Raw genomic sequence first — 16,186 nt, 5'->3', positions numbered from 1 at the left:
TTTTCACATCTTCATTGTAAACAAATGAATAACATAGCTAATTACACTGGTGGGACTGTTCAGCTGTTTCAGACTGATACCTCCGGTTCAGGCTGCTCCTCATCCTCAACACGCACGTCTCTTTTTCAATCGCAGAAAATATTTTTCAATACTCATCTGGATTGAAGCAGCAAACATTCAGTGTAAGAGTTTAAAAAACCTAATTTATTTGATTCACAGCTGCTCGTGTTTAGACCTCGACAACCCAACTACATTTTTTTTTTTTTTTTTACGACAAACTTTCGACTAACTTTATAAAGAAGGCGTAATCGCTTGTTTGCTATGGGTCGGGTCGGGACAACATTGTATTCAAAATATAAAATATTTTATAGGAGTTTTTAATGTGTGATTTTATAAAGGTGCACGTGATACCAACCTTTCATGAATTTCGCCAGCCGTCTTCTTTCGGTTGAGCCAGAGCTATAGAGCTAATCTAACGCGCCACTGAAGCTAGCAAGCTTCCAGGGAAGCACGGAGGGGAGGGGCTGTGTGTGTGTGTGTAGGCTGACAGAGAGACTGAGGGAGAGCAGCAAGGAAATGCAGCTGAAAGAATACGAGTATTTTTTTAAATAGCGTTAAAAAAAAATAATAATAACGAAACGCAAAAGTATTCCTTTAGGGCGCTCTGGTGATGGCAGTGCGTGACTGTTGCTGCAGTAAATGAACATGCAGCGTTGCTCATCTGTTGCTAAATGGCATCATGAGGTGGAGTCAAGTCGTCATCAGTGGTTCGTTTTTCTATTTCCGGTTGCTTCACTCTCACTGTGTCAGATGTCATTAATTAGATCATTATTTTTCATCTTGAATTGGGTTACAGTTGAATTACAATGTGTTGATTGCCAAATTCTTTCTTTTACTCCTTAGCTCTTCTGTGGTTCAGCATGTCGACTTAACTCTACTGTAATTGGTCTTTTTTTTTTTTTGGATGGAAGATCGTGATAAAAAATCGAAATCGTGATTTAATGCAAAAAAATCGTGATACAACATTTTTTCCATATCGCCCACCCCTAGTGCACACACTATTAAATAATAGCTGTTACGTGATGCACTGGAACACGCTGGAGGCTTTGTGGAGCTCATCCTCTTCATCTGACTGAGGGATGGAGTGAGTGAACAGTGCATGAAGAAGCAGGGACAAACAAGTGACACACAATACACTGCTGGATGATAGAGAGGGAGTAGGAGGTTACTGTCACACAAAACACTGCTGGATGATAGAGAGGGAGCAGGAGGTTACAGTCACACACAATACACTGCTGGATGATAGATAGGGAGCAGGAGGTTACAGTCACACACAATACACTGCTGGATGATAGAGAGGGAGCAGAAGGTTACAGTCACACAATACACTGCTGGATGATGGAGAGGGAGCAGGAGGTTACAGTCACACAATACACTGCTGGATGATAGAGAGGGAGCAGGAGGTTACAGTCACACACAATACACTGCTGGATGATGGAGAGGGAGCAGGAGGTTACAGTCACACAATACACTGCTGGATGATAGAGAGCAGGAGGTTACAGTCACACACAATACACTGCTGGATGATAGAGAGGGAGCAGGAGGTTACAGTCACACAATACACTGCTGGATGATAGAGAAGGAGCAGGAGGTTACAGTCACACACAATACACTGCTGGATGATAGAGAGGGAGCAGGAGGTTACAGTCACACACAATACACTGCTGGATGATAGAGAGGGAGCAGGAGGTTACAGTCACACAATACACTGCTGGATGGTAGTGAGGGAGCAGGAGGTTACAGTCACACACAATACACTGCTGGATGATAGAGAGGGAGCAGGAGGTTACAGTCACACACAATACACTGCTGGATGATAGAGAGGGAGCAGGAGGTTACAGTCACACAATACACTGCTGGATGGTAGTGAGGGAGCAGGAGGTTACAGTCACACACAATACACTGCTGGATGATAGAGAGGGAGCAGGAGGTTACAGTCACACAATACACTGCTGGATGATAGAGAGGGAGCAGGAGGTTACAGTCACACAATACACTGCTGGATGATAGAGAGGGAGCAGGAGGTTACAGTCACACAATACACTGCTGGATGATAGAGAGGGAGCAGGAGGTTACAGTCACACACAATACACTGCTGGATGATAGAGAGGGAGCAGGAGGTTACAGTCACACAATACACTGCTGGATGATAGAGAGGGAGCAGGAGGTTACTGTCACACAAAACACTGCTGGATGATAGAGAGGGAGCAGGAGGTTACAGTCACACAATACACTGCTGGATGATAGAGAGGGAGCAGGAGGTTACAGTCACACAATACACTGCTGGATGATAGAGAGGGAGCAGGAGGTTACAGTCACACACAATACACTGCTGGATGATAGAGAGGGAGCAGGAGGTTACAGTCACACACAATACACTGCTGGATGATAGAGAGGGAGCAGGAGGTTACAGTCACACAATACACTGCTGGATGATAGAGAGGGAGCAGGAGGTTACAGTCACACACAATACACTGCTGGATGATAGAGAGGGAGCAGGAGGTTACAGTCACACACAATACACTGCTGGATGATAGAGAGGGAGCAGGAGGTTACAGTCACACAATACACTGCTGGATGATAGAGAGGGAGCAGGAGGTTACAGTCACACACAATACACTGCTGGATGATAGAGAGGGAGCAGGAGGTTACAGTCACACACAATACACTGCTGGATGATAGAGAGGGAGCAGGAGGTTACAGTCACACAATACACTGCTGGATGATAGAGAGGGAGCAGGAGGTTACTGTCACACAAAACACTGCTGGATGATAGAGAGGGAGCAGGAGGTTACAGTCACACAATACACTGCTGGATGATAGAGAGGGAGCAGGAGGTTACAGTCACACAATACACTGCTGGATGATAGAGAGGGAGCAGGAGGTTACAGTCACACACAATACACTGCTGGATGATAGAGAGGGAGCAGGAGGTTACAGTCACACACAATACACTGCTGGATGATAGAGAGGGAGCAGGAGGTTACAGTCACACAATACACTGCTGGATGATAGAGAGGGAGCAGGAGGTTACAGTCACACAATACACTGCTGGATGATAGAGAGGGAGCAGGAGGTTACAGTCACACAATACACTGCTGGATGATAGAGAGGGAGCAGGAGGTTACAGTCACACACAATACACTGCTGGATGATAGAGAGGGAGCAGGAGGTTACAGTCACACACAATACACTGCTGGATGATGGAAAGGGAGCAGGAGGTTACAGTCACACACAATACACTGCTGGATGATAGAGAGGGAGCAGGAGGTTACAGTCACACACAATGCATTGCTGGATGATAGAGAGGGAGCAGTAGGGATGGACTTAAAGAATATATACCAGATCTGACCATTTTGTGATCCTCATACAGCACGTGGTCTCGTGTGAAATGACCCGGAGCAGATGGAGGACTCAGCTGAACACGTGTTCCATCAGTTTGTCCCAGGGTGTTTGGGAAACCTAGCCTGGGTGCCAGCCGAACTTAGCCCCGCCCATAAAAGATTTGGTCGGGAAGTTCGGTCTGGCTCTGCTCAGTTGGGAAATCATTATGCCCGACCAAGAATTGGTCGGACCAATCAGATTGACAGGGCGGGCTTTATACGATGATGGACAGATGATCAACAGGGACATTATCGACTACGTCACTAAAGAGCTGAACACGGCTGCCGCTGGAGAGCTAGGGTGTGTAGATTCTGCCATCGAGTCTGTTCTACAGGATCTCCACATTGCATTCATTTTGAAAGACGAACAGAGGAACGTGATAAAGGCTTTTATCGATAGAAAATATGTTTTTGCCGTCCTTCCTACAACAAGTGTGTGTTGCTTAATCTACGTCACATACTACGTTGCTCTGATTGGTTGTAGGTCTATCCAATTGAGCGAAGAGGCATTTTTTCTCCTGGTTCGGTTGAAACACGCCCCATACCCACATCCATACTCACATTCTGACTAGAATCGTGAGTATGACGTAGTCAGGCTATGGGAAACCTGCTTTGGCCTGAAACCCCTGCTTCACTGTTTGTCTGGGAATGTAATATTCCTCAGCACTCTTGTCATTAGTGAGCTGTTTGTGTTCATGCATAGGAAGAGTGAAATGTGTTCTGGAGCTGTCTGTGGAGAGCACCTGAACATTCCTGCAGAAAAAGCTGGTAAAAGGATTGTTGCAATAAGATTAGTGAAAGCACCAAGCTGTGGTCTGCTTGTGTTCTGCAGCTGCAGGTTCCTGTAGTTGTGCCCAGTAGAACACATAAAGGATGCTATGCTATTTGGTAATGGTACAGTATTTGTACTCCGGGTCACATCTTCAAATGTCTTTACCTCTACAAAATACTATGCCATACTACATTTTGTATTAACAGACTACTTGCTGCAAAGTCTGCATGTTTTGTCAGAGCACCTGATTTTGCGGGGCTTGAGCAGCACTGGTTGAAGCCTGAAAATATTGTAAACAAATGAATAGCATAGCTAATTACACTGGTGGGACTGTTCAGCTGTTTCAGACTGATACCTCCGGTTCAGGCTGCTCCTCATCCTCAACACGCACGTCTCTTTTTCAATCGCGGAAAATATTTTTCAATACTCATCTGGATTGAAGCAGCAAACATTTAGGCTACGGCTACACGAAAACGAAACGAGTTTTTTTTTTAAAATGGGTACAAAAATTCTTGCGACCACACGGCAACGCTGCTGTAAAGACTCAGGTCCAGACGAAAACGGATGAAAACGATGAAGTACACACGTCACTGTGTCACGCCACGCTGTGAGACAATAGAAAAGTCTCACAGCGTCAACGTTTGACTGACGCAAAAACAATTTCGCTGTAACAATGGAAACGAAACGACCTCGTTTTCAAATCTTCCCACTCTGGAACCCGTTCTCAAAAACTATCGTTTTGGGGTAGTGGGAACGCCGGCTCCGTGTGGCCGCGACAGCGAAACGATAAGAAAAAGTATCGTTTACAGTGAAAAACGTTTTCGTGTAGCCGCAGCCTCAGTGTAAGAGTTTAAAAACCTACTTTATTTGATTCACAGCTGCTAGTGTTTAGACCTCGACAACCCAACTACATTTTTTTTTTTTTTTACGGCAAACTTTCGACTAGTTAACTTTATAAAGAAGGCGTAATCGCTTGTTTGCAATGGGACGGGACGGGACAACATTGTATTCAAAATATAAAATATTTTTAAAGGACTTTTTAATGTGTGATTTTATAAAGGTGCACGTGATACCAACCTTTCGTGAATTTCGCCAGCCGTCTTCTCTGCACTAAGGCACAGCTTCCACGCTTCCAGGGATGATCTCGCTGATGGAGCCACACGCGGTGTGCACGGAGGGGAAGGGCTGTGTGTGTGAGTAGGCTATGTGAGAGAGACGTGTGACTGACAGAGAGACGGAGGGAGAGCAGGGAAAGGAAATGCAGCTTAACAAATACGATGCGTATTTTTTAAATAGCGTTAAAAAAAATAATAATAATGAAACGCAATATGTGGCGGCCGGTGTTGAAGCTGTGGCGCACCGCCACGAATTAGTCTATGTGTGGGAAACACTGAACATGTCAACATGCAGCAGCAGCCACATCCATGTCAAGTATTAATGTCCAGACATGCTTTTTCCTGCTGTGGAAAATGCTCCGTGTTCTGAAAGGAAACTCCCAGAAATGTATTTGCAACAGGGCCTAAAGAGGCATAAAGAGCACTGTGTCCATGCCCTGCAGGTGCAGAACCACTGACTGCACCTTGTTTGGAACACTTTTCAAACATTTAGCCTCAGCAGACATGCATTCCTCCTAATGTCTGACAGTGGATGAGTGCATCATTGTTGTACAGTATGTGGTTCTATCGAACTTCAGCTGCTGTCATCTGTTAGCACTTAACATAAAGCTTTTCATTGTCAGTGCTAAAGTAAAGCTTTGATAATGACAGGAGATATCAACACAGCTAGAGAGGGACATTAAATGTGATCGATAGATTGTAGCTTCTTCTCATTTCTGTAACACCTTTACATTCACCCATGTCAGTACACATCCATAGGTTTGTTCACCTATTCACATATATCATAATATTTTCTTTCAGAACATCAGAAAGTATACACACTGAGATAGTCATCCAGCTGTAAATGATGTGGCTGCTGTTTCTCCACACGCGGGCCTCACAGGAGCACTAAAGGAGAAGCCAAGGGCGTTTCTACTTTCATCTGTGGAGGACACCTCTACGAAGAATTCTTAGTTCTGAGTGGAATGTTTCTCTGAGTTAGACTGAAAGATTTCTGTGAACAATGCTGGTGTTCACCCTCTCCTGGTTATGGTTGTATCTTCCAGAAATGGGCGGTGAGTTGCCAGGGACAGTAGCCATGCCTGGAGCAGTGGGATCCAGCCAGGTGAGGATGGGAGGAACTGTATCAGGCCGTGGGGGCAAGAGGAGATCAGGAGGGTGAGTGTCTCAGTGCTGTGGAAAGTAATCACTACTAAGAAGTGTTTTTATTCTCCAACTGAAAATGAAAGCTGATATGGAAACGTGGACATGCAGTCCAAAGAAACAGATCATCAGGATGAACCTGTTTTTCTCCCATAGAAAACGTCACTGCAAAATACTGACATCATTATAGTACTGTATGCAGCTCTATGGTTTTACATTTCACTATTTTATATGGAAAAGAATTGCAAACTGAGTATGAGCGGTTTGGCAAATACATTTGAGAGGCTGTAGAAAACCCTGGTATTAAACTTTTATTGCAGGACTGGTCTTGGTGTCATCTATCTGAATGTTCACACCATATAGAAGCTCTAGTTCCAAGCTCATTGTTACCTGTAAATCTCTTAGAAATTGTTGAAACTCAATCTATGCTACTATAGTGGTGAAGAGAAGAAAGATAAAACCTTTACCAACAGAGCAGCCACAGTCATCTTCATTTCGAATAAAAGTGCCAAAAAACAGTTTCCCACAGGTATGCAGAAAAGTCCTCCCATCAGGTTTAAAGATGGAATACATCCAAGTTGATGTGGTCCTGATCCCCCTCCGTCTGCCATGTGGCCCAGAGACCTGACCCAGAGACCTGACCCAGAGACCTGACCCAGAGACCTGACCCAGAGACCTGACCCAGAGTCCTGACCCAGAGACCTGACTCAGAGACCTGACCCAGAGACCTGACCCAGAGACCTGATCCAGAGACCTGACCCAGAGTCCTGACCCAGAGACCTGACCCAGAGACCTGATCCAGAGACCTGACCCAGAGTCCTGACCCAGAGACCTGACCCAGAGTCCTGACCCAGAGACCTGACCCAGAGACCTGACCCAGAGTCCTGACCCAGAGTCCTGACCCAGAGTCCTGACCCAGAGTCCTGACCCAGAGACCTGACCCAGAGACCTGACCCAGAGACCTGATCCAGAGACCTGACCCAGAGACCTGACCCAGAGACCTGACCCAGAGACCTGACCCAGAGACCTGTGTCAAAGCTGTACCAAAGCTGTACCAGAGCTGTGCCAGAGCTGTGCCAAAGCTGTGCCAAAGCTGTGCCAAAGCTGTACCAAAGCTGTGCCAAAGCTGTGCCAAAGCTGTGCCAAAGCTGTGCCAAAGCTGTGCCAGAGCTGTGCCAAAGCTGTGCCAGAGCTGTGCCAAAGCTGTACCAGACCTGTGTCAAAGCTGTACCAAAGCTGTTTCAAAGCTGTACCAAAGCTGTTTCAAAGCTGTACCAAAGCTGTACCAAAGCTGTACCAAAGCTGTGCCAAAGCTGTGCCAGAGCTGTGCCAAAGCTGTGCCAGAGCTGTGCCAAAGCTGTGCCAGACCTGTGTCAAAGCTGTACCAAAGCTGTGCCAAAGCTGTGCCAAAGCTGTGCCAGAGCTGTGCCAAAGCTGTGCCAGAGCTGTGCCAAAGCTGTGCCAGACCTGTGTCAAAGCTGTGCCAGACCTGTGTCAAAGCTGTACCAAAGCTGTGCCAAAGCTGTGCCAAAGCTGTGCCAGAGCTGTGCCAAAGCTGTGCCAGACCTGTGTCAAAGCTGTACCAAAGCTGTACCAAAGCTGTGCCAAAGCTGTGCCAAAGCTGTGCCAGAGCTGTGCCAAAGCTGTGCCAGAGCTGTGCCAAAGCTGTGCCAGACCTGTGTCAAAGCTGTACCAAAGCTGTACCAAAGCTGTGCCAAAGCTGTACCAAAGCTGTGCCAGAGCTGTGCCAGAGCTGTGCCAAAGCTGTGCCAGAGCTGTGCCAGACCTGTGCCAAAGCTGTGCCAGACCTGTGTCAAAGCTGTGCCAAAGCTGTACCAAAGCTGTGCCAGAGCTGTGCCAGAGCTGTGCCAGAGCTGTGCCAGAGCTGTGCCAGAGCTGTGCCAAAGCTGTGCCAGAGCTGTGCCAAAGCTGTACCAAAGCTGTCAGAGCTGTGCCAGAGCTGTGCCAGAGCTGTGCGAAAGCTGTGCCAGAGCTGTGCCAGAGCTGTGCCAGAGCTGTGCCAGAGCTGTGCCAAAGCTGTGCCAGAGCTGTGCCAGAGCTGTGCCAAAGCTGTGCCAGAGCTGTGCCAGAGCTGTGCCAGAGCTGTGCCAGAGCTGTGCCAAAGCTGTGCCAGAGCTGTGCCAAAGCTGTGCCAAAGCTATGCCAAAGCTGTACCAAAGCTGTCAGAGCTGTGCCAGAGCTGTGCCAGAGCTGTGCCAAAGCTGTGCCAGAGCTGTGCCAAAGCTGTGCCAAAGCTGTGCCAGAGCTGTGCCAGAGCTGTGCCAGAGCTGTGCCAAAGCTGTACCAGAACTGTGCCAAAGCTGTGCCAGAGCTGTGCCAGAGCTGTGCCAGAGCTGTGCCAGAGCTATACCAAAGCTGTGCCAGAGCTGTACCAGAACTGTGCCAAAGCTGTGCCAAAGCTGTGCCAAAGCTGTACCAGAGCTGTGCCAAAGCTGTGCCAGAGCTATGCCAGAGCTATGCCAAAGCTGTGCCAGAGCTGTGCCAAAGCTGTGCCAGAGCTATACCAAAGCTGTGCCAAAGCTGTACCAGAGCTGTGCCAGAGCTGTGCCAAAGCTGTGCCAAAGCTGTGCCAGAGCTGTGCCAAGCTGTGCCAGAGCTGTGCCAAAGCTGTGCCAAAGCTGTGCCAGAGCTGTGCCAGAGCTGTGCCAAAGCTGTGCCAGAGCTGTGCCAAAGCTGTGCCAGAGCTGTGCCAAAGCTATGCCAAAGCTGTACCAAAGCTGTCAGAGCTGTGCCAGAGCTGTGCCAGAGCTGTGCCAGAGCTGTGCCAGAGCTGTGCCAGAGCTGTGCCAGAGCTGTGCCAAAGCTGTGCCAAAGCTGTGCCAGAGCTGTGCCAGAGCTATGCCAAAGCTGTGCCAGAGCTATGACAAAGCTGTGCCAGAGCTGTGCCAGAGCTGTGCCAGAGCTATACCAAAGCTGTGCCAAAGCTGTGCCAGAGCTGTGCCAGAGCTGTGCCAGAGCTGTGCCAGAGCTGTGCCAGAGCTGTGCCAGAGCTGTGCCAGAGCTGTGCCAGAGCTGTGCCATTTGGAGAGCCTTTGAAAAAAAGCTGCCATTCCTGAATGCTTCAACATACAGTCATGATCTTGGGCTCCAATGAAAGGTTACACTTGGGACTGTCTTATCCCACATCCAGATTATCTCTGAGAATTACTGACAAAGAGTAACAGAAGCACAAACACTGTTTCTGCCTCAGATTCTGGGTTTATGTTCATGTTGGAACATGTTTCAGTGAATCTCTGCAGCTGGTACCATGGAAACATCTGCAGATATTCACTTTCAAGCTGCTCAGAACTTGCTATATGCACGGAACGTTACTTGGAACTTCCGCTAAAATATAAGCCAGGTAGTAAACTTCCGGTGAGACGTCACTTCTTGTTGTGGCGGCGTATTCAAATTTGTGAGGTAACATAGCTAAACAAAATATTGTGTAAATAGCCTGTTTTATGTTATAACAATCTTTTTGATATAGATGTATTAGTTAGGCCTAGCCTAGTAGTAATTTAGTCATTTACTGTAGAAAAAAAAGTAAAGTAAAGATGAAAAGGTTTAAATATCAGCGCTGTGAGGGGACGACAGCTGAGCACTGTTGCGTCCCTCAGTGTTCGTCCTGAGCCAGATTCAATTCCACCATTAGTTTTCACACTTTCCCCTCCAATGACCAGCAACGGAAGAGATGGATCGTCAACATTAGAAGAGTGAACCTAATAATCTCACACCATACGCGTGTATGCAGTCGACACTTTGTGTCAGAAGAAGTCACCGAGCTGGCTGAAGTGGGAGGTAGGCGGAGGCTGAAGGCTGGTGCCGTGCCGGTGTTGTTCCCCTGGAACAATTTCTCTCTTGGAGCGAGAAGGCTTGGGGTTTGGGAACGGAGAGAGAGACCAGAGAGTGTGGAGACTGGCGAAGATGATAGCGCTACATGCGACCACAACTACTGCGCATCTCCGGACCCCGCGTTTGTTGACTTGGCTCTCAGCAAAAACGAAAGCCTTCGGGAGGAAATTGTCCAGCTGAGGCAGCAGCTGGAGCAGCTGTCACTGAAACAACGTTTCGGGCTACAGCGATTTGCAGGCTCTGACAGGGACATCCATTTCTACACAAGGTATGTAGGCCTACCTTTTTAATAGCCTTGCTATAATATTTCTTGTCCTGTCCTTATTGCGTGTCCCTTTGCCCAACTTGACAGACAGCTAACAGCTGCAACAAATATCAGACGCAGAAGTAAAGTTCAGGCTTTTTACTTTGTCCTCAATCCAATAACGTTAAATCATTTTTGTAAAACTGAAATTTAACATAAAATTCACATTCCAAAATGACTGCTGTCTTTGACATCTCATTACACATGTGTATGCATGCCATGACATTTCTACTATTTTCAGGTTTTCGTCTTATGACCACCTAATGCGGTTCTGGCAGCTCATTGAACCTTCACTGCAATTTATGGTTCGAGTCACCAGAGCAAGAACAGAAAAGAGTGTCTCTGCAAAGCAAAGTGCTGCCATGGTATGTTATTACAATTTATTTGTGTCATTTTATCACATAACCATAAACAGTAATTTATTTCACAGTAGTGTCCTATTCCATATTACGTTTTAGGAATATCCAGCAAATGTAAGAACATTTTAAAAATATTTCTCATATATCTGACACAGACACAGTTACAGCCAGTAGATGAACTGTTCCTCGTCCTGAACTACCTTGCTCTTGGACTGAAGCAGAGGGACTTGGCTGACCGGTATGGTGTCCATCAGTCTACCGTCAGCAGGATCATTCTGACCTGGAGCAGTTTTTTGTTCTGTGTTCTTGGCTCACAGAAAATTTGGATGTCTCAAGAAAAAATTAAAGGGCACTTGCCAGTGGGGTTCCAAGATTACCCTGATACTGCTGTAATCCTGGACTGCACAGAGCTCAGATGCCAGACACCAACCTCTCCATTACTGCAGAGTGAGGTTTACTCAAACTACAAGTCCCACTGTACCCTCAAGGGAATGATTGGCATGGCCCCCCATGGTGCGGTAACCTTTGTTTCTCCCCTCTTTGCCGGCTCAGTGAGCGACAAGCAGATCTTTGTGGAGTCTGGCATTTGTACTCTGCTTAGGCCAGATATGGCCATCATGGTGGACAGAGGCTTCCTTGTTGATGACTCTGTGCCCTGTAAGGTGTACAGGCCTGCATTTTTAGCTGGGAGACCTCAGATGACAGCACACGAGGTCAGGGAGACCCAGTCAATAGCGCACCTCAGGGTGCATGGAGAGCACCTAAATCGGAGACTGAAAGAGCACAAATTTTTCGAAACAGTCATCCCCCTTAATATGTTTGGGAACATTAATCAGCTGTATGTAGTGGCGTACCTCCTGTTAAACTACCAGTGTGGTCCACTTGTTAAAGCTTGGTCTAAGTAGGATGAAGGTGCAGTGCATAGCATTTAGTTTTTAATAGTTCTTTCAATCAGTTCAATTTCCAGTCAGTTCAAATGTTTTGGTTCAGGTTTTATTGTTCATCTTTACAAATCTATACAATGTGGACCTGTGGAAAAGAACATGCCAGGATCCCATTGACTTACAAATTCAAAAGAGAAAGTGGAATTGGATTGAACATTTCTTCACTTTCTAAAATGTATAGAAATTGTTATGTCATGTACATGTCACCAATAATTTATTAAATTACCTATTTCCCTATAAATGTTACTGGTGTGTGTGTATTTTGAGGTTATGATTCATTAGCACTTAAAAATAGTGTTGTGTAACTGCTGTTTGTAATGACCACAATGAAATACACAATGTTTTTGAAGCCATAAAGAAGAGCAGCTTGACTGTTAAACAAACAGAACTTTATTTACTGAAAGTGTGAAACTGACAGAAAAAGGTACAAATATTTACAGAAATTTTCAAGCCAAAAGCATTGGTAGATAAGAGTAAAAGTAAAAGTAGTCAACTTTCTGTTTGATTGTTCTTATGACTCCCCCATCTCTGGGTATTCTTTGAATAAAGATGTCGTCTTCGGCGTAGACAACAAAATCGCACCACTTCAAACCAGTGACGAGTAGTTGGCCCTGTACCTGCCAGTAGTATGTGTGTGACTGCTTGAGCTGTAACACTCCATCGGAGACCCTAAGGTAGGCACAGTCTACATAGCTTCTCACATTTGGGCACTTCACTTCTAGCAGTCCAAACACAGGTTCTGCTTTAGGGTCATACACCAACCCATCTGGTGATGAGCCAAGCCAAGGTGCATGGGGGTGGATGATAAAACCACAAGGGTAGTGATTTACCTCCTTAACAAAGCAGTATTCTTCTACTGCTTTGGGCTCCATCTGAAGGCCCCTCTTCATTTCTCAAATCTGATAGCCTGGCCCGCAAGATTCTCAGTGCCAGGCTCTCTGCTGAGGACAGTCCCCTCACATGGCAAACTTCTCTAGAAATAAGCAATACATATACAAACAACTTAAGTTTTTAAATTACAAGAAAAATCAAATGTGCTGACTGTCACGTCACAACGTCACGTCAAGTTTAAAGTTACCTGAATCTAGAGGAAGTCACACGCGGCTTTCTAAGTAGATGCCATTCCTTCAGTGTGCTTTGCTGTCTTGTGTTTTCCTCTATTTGGTGCGCCATGGCCTCTGATGTTGCTAGAGAATTCATGTGCAGCTGTTGATGATAGGATAACACAAAACAGCACTCTGATGGACCCAGACAGTAGTCATCAAGGGGTAAGGATGGTCGTGGTGGTGCAGTGGTATGTGGACAAGTTTTTGGTTGACTCCATGCTGGAAGCTGATAGGAGAGAACACTCCCTTCTTGTACTTTTCCAAAGGCACTGTCCACCAACGGTACATCCCCTGCTATTCCTATAGTTGTTATAAGCGGAGCAGTTTCCCTTGACATGCCTTGGTAAACCTCATTCACCCGCAGAACTGACATGTCTGGAAGGGCACAGGTCAGGTCACAGGCCCCTTTGTACAAGTTACTCCTGGAAACATACACATAACTTAACAGTTAGTTAGCCTGTTTATTATTATCATATAATTATCATAAATGCTTTCCATATCAAATTATACTTCAGTGTTAAGTAGCTCTACACTACAGGGAGGGCGTGTCTGTGTATGGACATTCAGTGCAATTAGAGATTAATGTAAATTAGACGTTAATGTAAAGTGCAGATCACAATGGTCATAAACTAGTCAAAAAAAAAAAGTAAATATTTTGAATACATGTAGCAGAAATACTACCCATTCCTACACATTACCTGATCCCTTCGGCCAATCTCCTCTCTTTGGGCCTAGCTGACAACACTACCATCTCATTTGTCAGACAAGGCTTAAAGCCCTGTAAACAAATGTTGTATAAGAACTTATTTACTTTGTGTAAAGTTTAGTTTAGTTTATATGATCACATATTGTTTGTCATATGAAAGGATGCTCTAGGTTCAGCCTTATTGAAAGTTGATGTGACTTACATGACAGAACAAGGAACAAGACTTACATGACATAATTTGGTAATTGTGGTGGTGTTGGAAACATCACCTGGGTTCTGGGTCTGTGCCACTGCTGCTCAGAACCTGTGCAGCTGTGAGTAGGGGGGACAGCCATTGCTCCCTGCTGGCTATAATGTGTCAAACCAGGAAGTAGCCGTGCATAAAGCGAACTGTACAAACTCTGGTTCTGCCTCAGATTCTGGATTTAGATTCATGTTGGAACATGTTTCAGTGAATCACTGCAGCTGTTACCATGGAAATTTCTGCAGATATTCTCTTTCAAGCTGCTCAGAACTGAACTAACTCTGGTTCTGCCTCAGATTCTGGGTTTATGTTCATGTGGGAACATGTTTCAGTGAATCTTTGCATTTATTTCCTGTCTCCTGGAAATATCTAAGGAAATGAAGATTGGCTAACATTTTAAGCAGATAGAAGTTTCCAATGAATGTAATTGTATGTGTAATTGTCCTTATTATATGAGGAAAGTATCCATGAAACCCTGTGAGCAGCACTAATGCAGTACACCACGCTGTCTCTATACTTCAGCAGCTCTTTGCAGTGCTTCCTGGTAGTTCACCAAAGTCTTCAGCTCACCCTGACATCACATCTCTCGGACTGTGTCATCGAAGTGCCTTGAGATTACATTTGCTGTAATTTGGTGTTATACGAGTAAAATTGAACTGAACTGAACTGCATGGACTTTACATGCCATCTGTTGGTTTGAACTGAGCAGTATTCACTGTTTATCTGCTGACTGTGAGGCAGCTTGATATTGTCACAAAGCGTAAGGTTATGATAAATGTTGGTTAATACATTTGTATTTATGCTCATTCAAAGAAAGTGTGATGCAGGGCTCTGTTAGCTTTTTATAATGCAAATTTTATTACATGGGTATATATACACTATCTTGCCAAAAGTATTCACTCATCTGCCTTTTATACACATATGAACTTCAGCCACATCCCATTCTTAATCCATAGGGTTTAATATGATGTCGGCCCACCCTTTGCAGCTGTAACAGTTTCAACTCTTCTGGGAAAGCTTTCCACAAGGTTTGGAAAGGAGTGTTTATGGGAACTTTTGACTATTCTTCCAGAAGCTCATCTGTGAGGTCAGACACTGATGTTGGACAGAAGGCCTGGCTCACAGTCTCTGCTCTAATTCATCCCAAAGGTGTTCTATCGGGTTGAGGTCAGGACTGTGCAGGCCGGTCAGGTTCTTCCACACCAAACTGGCTCATCCAGTCTTTATGGACCTTGCTTTGTGCACTGGTGCGCAGTCATGTTGGAACAGGAAGGGGCCATCCCCAAACTGTTTCCACAGAGCTGGGAGCATGAAATGGTCCAAAATCTCTTGGTTTGCTGAAGCATTCAGAGTTCCTTTCACTGGAACTAAGGGGCCAAGCCCAGCTCCTGAACAACAACCCCACACCATAATCCCCCCTCCACCAAACTTTACACTTGGGACAATGCAGTCAGACAAGTACCGTTCCCCTGCCAACCGCCAAACCCAGACTCGTCCATCAGATTGCCAGATGCAGAGGCGTGATTGGTCCCTCCAGAGAAGGCGTCTCCACTGCTGTAGAGTCCAGTGGTGGCGTGCTTTACACCACTGCATCAGACGCTTTGCATTGCACTTGGTGATGTATGGCTTGGATGCAGTTACCATGGAAACCCATTCCATGAAGCTCTCTATGCACAGTTCTTGAGCTAATCTGAAGGCCACATGAAGGTTGGAGGTCTGCAGCTACTGACTCTGCAGAAAGTCGGCGACCTTTGAGCACTATGAGCCTCAGCATCCGCTGACCCCGCTCTGTCATTTTACCTGGCCCACCACTTCCTGGCTGAGATGCTGTCCTTCCCAATCACTTCCACCCTGTTATAACACCACTGACAGCTGACTGTGGAATATTTAGCAGAGAGGAAGTTTCCCGACTGGACTTGTTGCACAGGTGGCATCCTATCATGGTACTACGCAGGAATACACTGAGCTCCTGAGAGAGAAACATTCTTTCACAGATGTTTGTAGAAGCAGTCTGCATGCTGAGGTGCTGGAATTTATACACCTGTATCCATGGAAGTGACTGGAACACCTGAATGTAATGATTTGGATGGGTGGTGTTGTGGAGAAAAGAGCAGTCGGACTCACCTTTGCAGCCTCTTATGGGGAATTTATTGAACAGACCGTCACCGAGACATCTACATTTCAGCATGCACGGAAAT

General features: G+C 45.9%; 1 protein-coding gene across 2 annotated transcripts in view; it reads left to right on the top strand.

Annotated features, from left to right (window-relative positions):
• arnt2 (aryl-hydrocarbon receptor nuclear translocator 2) overlaps nucleotides 1-16,186 on the top strand; it is a 99,082-nt gene that overhangs the window by 5,644 nt on the left and 77,252 nt on the right. For both annotated transcript variants that reach the window (XR_012768317.1, XM_075455033.1), the window contains exon 2: nucleotides 6,377-6,488. Coding sequence is in view for 1 of the 2 variants with exons in the window: in XM_075455033.1 (XP_075311148.1) it covers nucleotides 6,377-6,488 (112 nt within the window). In the remaining variant the exon portion in view is untranslated. The remainder of the gene's footprint in view (nucleotides 1-6,376; nucleotides 6,489-16,186) is intronic.

The sequence above is a fragment of the Odontesthes bonariensis genome, chromosome 1 (genome assembly GCF_027942865.1).
Source record: "Odontesthes bonariensis isolate fOdoBon6 chromosome 1, fOdoBon6.hap1, whole genome shotgun sequence".
Lineage (NCBI taxonomy): Eukaryota > Metazoa > Chordata > Actinopteri > Atheriniformes > Atherinopsidae > Odontesthes > Odontesthes bonariensis.
This window is presented reverse-complemented; position numbering and strand designations above follow the sequence as displayed.